Raw genomic sequence first — 3,172 nt, 5'->3', positions numbered from 1 at the left:
ACTGTGCTGCGAGTGAACAGAAATTGTCATGCCATATCAATATTAAGGGTTCAGCCGGGGAACATAGCACAAGATGAATATCAGCAGGCTCCGGCATTAGTAAGCAATGCAGCTAGGAGCTTAAATACTCATTAGGCTCTATACTAGTGAACAATTCATCTAAGAGCTTGAGTTTCAATATAATATGAAGAGAGACATAGGCACTCATCAGATTCTGATATATTCTCCAAATTCCCTGCGGAATACAAATATATAAAGGTCTACTACTTCTGATGTCGTGTCAGGTAGACAGACTTTTACGGTTTTCACCCTAAGCTAAAAACCACCATCAACAATCCTGTACTCAATGGACAATGAGGCCTTCATGCACCTATCAGCGGGAACAGAATGGGCTGCCTCATCCCTACATGCAGAAACAAAGTCTTTGCTAAAAGCGGTTTCATGGCTAAAGGAAAATATCTTATCTAGTGTCTCAATAGTCACCGGCTGTAAGACTCTAGCTGACTCAATTAATAAGGTTAGCGCGGATACCTCCTGGACAGCAAAAAACTCAATGCAGGAAGTTAAGACGATTGTGAAGGATCTCCCTCAAGCTCGAGTCAACTTTATTGCCAGGAAGTATAATTCTGCAGCAGAGTTCATCGCAAAGGAAGCAGGAATAAAAATCTCCAGCAAATGTAGACTCAGTTAACTCAAAAAGTTCAAAAAGCTAGCATCTTATCTAACGTTTTTGAAAAAACCGACCTTGTAAATCTTTTGTACTATATTTGCTAGTTAATATAATCTCGTTTTCTATCAAAAAAAAAAAAAAAAAAAAAAAACTGGTACTAAATAGTTCTGCCACTATTGCACTGGTAATTTAAGTCTGTTGTTGAGCTGTTCCAATTAGAGTTTAATTCTTATTTCCTATTACGAGAGTGCAGAAAAATATGCATGCAGATAGAGCATCAAGTATAGAACAGTAGTAGTAGGTGATCGAAATTCAGAACTATTAAGACAAAAAGTATACATAGAACAAAACCGTGCATAATTCAGTAACATTGCTACACTGCCCTATGCCAACAAGGTTTAACCTTTGTTGAGTTTATGTGCTTATTTTACAGAAAACTTCAAAAACTTAAACTTACTTACTTTCTCGACACAGGGAACATACATGAAACTTAGTAATTACTACAGATAAAGACTGAATTAGCTAAGTACATTTTGTTATACTAGATATAGATATTTCATCTGTACGGAGGATAAACTTTGTACTATATATATATATATATGTTAGCTCATGAGCTACTTGTCGTCAAGTTAAGTAATTCAACGCAGATTACCAGATAGAATCAATGTTGAATGACTGTTGCTGAGAATCCATGACTAACTTTGTAGACGAGGCAGAAGATGAAGGGATATTTGGGCTGTAATTAGACCCAACAAAGGGATGAATATCCCCGCCTTGTTGCGCTAACAAATTGTTTATATTAGCGGTGGATGTCGGCATAGCTTCTCGTGCTTGATAAGTAGCGGCAGCTCCCAGTTGCAGTGCACTCAAAATCATTGAGTTCATAGAGTAGTTAGCAGGGTTCATTGTCAGGAGACTTGAAGGCCAATTCAGCAACGGTGACGGAAGAGGGTTTGTGTTCTGTTCCAGCGGCCGTGCTGAGACCCAATTCATGTTCGTATCAGCATTGTTGTTATCAAAGTTGTTGTTATTAGATATCAGGGAAGTAGCGTTAAAACTGACCGCGGAACTAGTCAGACAATTATTCAGCTGTGAATACTCCATATCTCCGAATTCATTTACAAACGTATCGGTATTATCAAGACAAGGTGAGTCAGGTGAATGGTGCATTGGTGATGACGTTTGTAGTGGTCTTTTTCCTGTGGAACACTTCTTGAAAACCCTGCAAACTACCCATTCATCCTGGAAAATAAACGACATTAGCAAATTACCGGAGACAGATAAAAGTTAGTTGGAGAGTAGATATACACTGGAAAACTATGGCTCCAACTACAAGGATTACTTTTTCATGTTGCTGATCTCTGTACTATACTCAAAAGTAATTAAGCAAATGCAGTATTTGAATTGTGTTTATTTACCTTGGTAGGCTTGAAAGTAAATTTGGTTTCAAGTCTATATTCATGCATGACCCAGTTGCTTTTCTCTCCTTTAGGTGCTCGACCCATGTAGAAGACTAGAGTTTTCTTCAATCCAACTAGCACACCAGAATGGTATATCTCCTTGTCTTTCCCTGTTGTTTTCCAGTATCCTGAATCTGTAGCTCGATTTGTTCGAAGACCTGTCGGATACTTCCGGTCTCTCAAGCTAAAGAAGTACCACTCTTTCTCTCCCATGACAGCTTTGGCTGATTGATCGAAAAAAAATAAATCAAAATCGCATATCAAAGATTGAAATTCAGATGCATGAGTGGTGTAGAAATATTATACCTGGCAGGTCCCAAGGTTCGCATTTATTTAGATCAACATCAGCAATAACAGTCGAAACGAAACGAAAATCGGACACTTTTCGAGTCAGATAATAAGTAATGAGCTCTTCATCAGATGGATGGAACCTAAAACCAGGAGGAAGATTCTCCATGTTAATATCCTTTTGCGTGTTACTGATAATTCTCTCTTTATTACCAAAGTGAGTAATGTTCTTTATCTTCTTCTACTCATAAATGGTAAGAAGATGATAAAGGTTTACTAATTACAACCTAATTAGAAAGTAATTATGAATAACACATCAAGTATTAATGGAAATGGATCCAAATGCTTTTATATACTAACTTTTTTCCATATTCAAGAGGAAGTATCTTGGAAAGTAGCATGTATAATGAATATTTCTAAATTTTCATCTGATCAACTACCATTTTGACAAAGATGGTTCATACCCAAAAATACAATAATATGCAAGTAAATACTTCTAAATTACTATTTATTTAAAATTACTCTAATCACTAGCTAAGCCCAATTCGGCGAGTTTTTATATTTTTATTGCAACTTGATAAATTTTATGATATACTGCATTAATATGAATGCGAAATTAAGCAGTAATCTAAGCAAAACTTATTCAAGAATATGGTGGAGTCGTATGTGACACTGTGCTACTTAGTCCTAGTGTTCAACTACCTTCAGCTATTTCTACCCACCGAAATCTCTGATTTGTATCATGCTTACATGA

At 36.6% G+C, this 3,172-nt stretch overlaps 1 protein-coding gene across 1 annotated transcript; it reads right to left on the bottom strand.

The window, feature by feature from the left end:
• Nucleotides 1–1,012: 1,012 nt before the first annotated feature.
• On the bottom strand, nt 1,013–2,718 carry LOC113273897 (NAC domain-containing protein 59-like). Its single transcript, XM_026523476.1, has 3 exons — nt 2,437–2,718; nt 2,089–2,354; nt 1,013–1,912 (listed from the first exon to the last, which is right to left on the bottom strand). The coding sequence occupies exons 1-3, from the start codon at nt 2,585–2,587 to the stop codon at nt 1,319–1,321; spliced, it is 1,011 nt and encodes a 336-aa protein (XP_026379261.1). The 5' UTR covers nt 2,588–2,718; the 3' UTR covers nt 1,013–1,318.
• Nucleotides 2,719–3,172: the final 454 nt, after the last annotated feature.

The sequence above is a fragment of the Papaver somniferum genome, chromosome 4, assembly GCF_003573695.1.
Source record: "Papaver somniferum cultivar HN1 chromosome 4, ASM357369v1, whole genome shotgun sequence".
NCBI classification, from domain to species: Eukaryota; Viridiplantae; Streptophyta; class Magnoliopsida; order Ranunculales; family Papaveraceae; genus Papaver; species Papaver somniferum.
This window is presented reverse-complemented; position numbering and strand designations above follow the sequence as displayed.

Excerpts from the sequence above, each read along its gene's own strand:
- LOC113273897 (XM_026523476.1), bottom strand. The coding sequence starts at position 2,587 with ATGGAGAATCTTCCTCCTGGTTTTAGGTTCCATCCATCTGATGAAGAG. Across the intron at positions 2,355-2,436 it reads CGAACCTTGGGACCTGCCAG|CCAAAGCTGTCATGGGAGAG; the intron begins GTATAATATTTC and ends TCGATCAATCAG. Across the intron at positions 1,913-2,088 it reads TTACTTTCAAGCCTACCAAG|GATGAATGGGTAGTTTGCAG; the intron begins GTAAATAAACAC and ends TTTATTTTCCAG.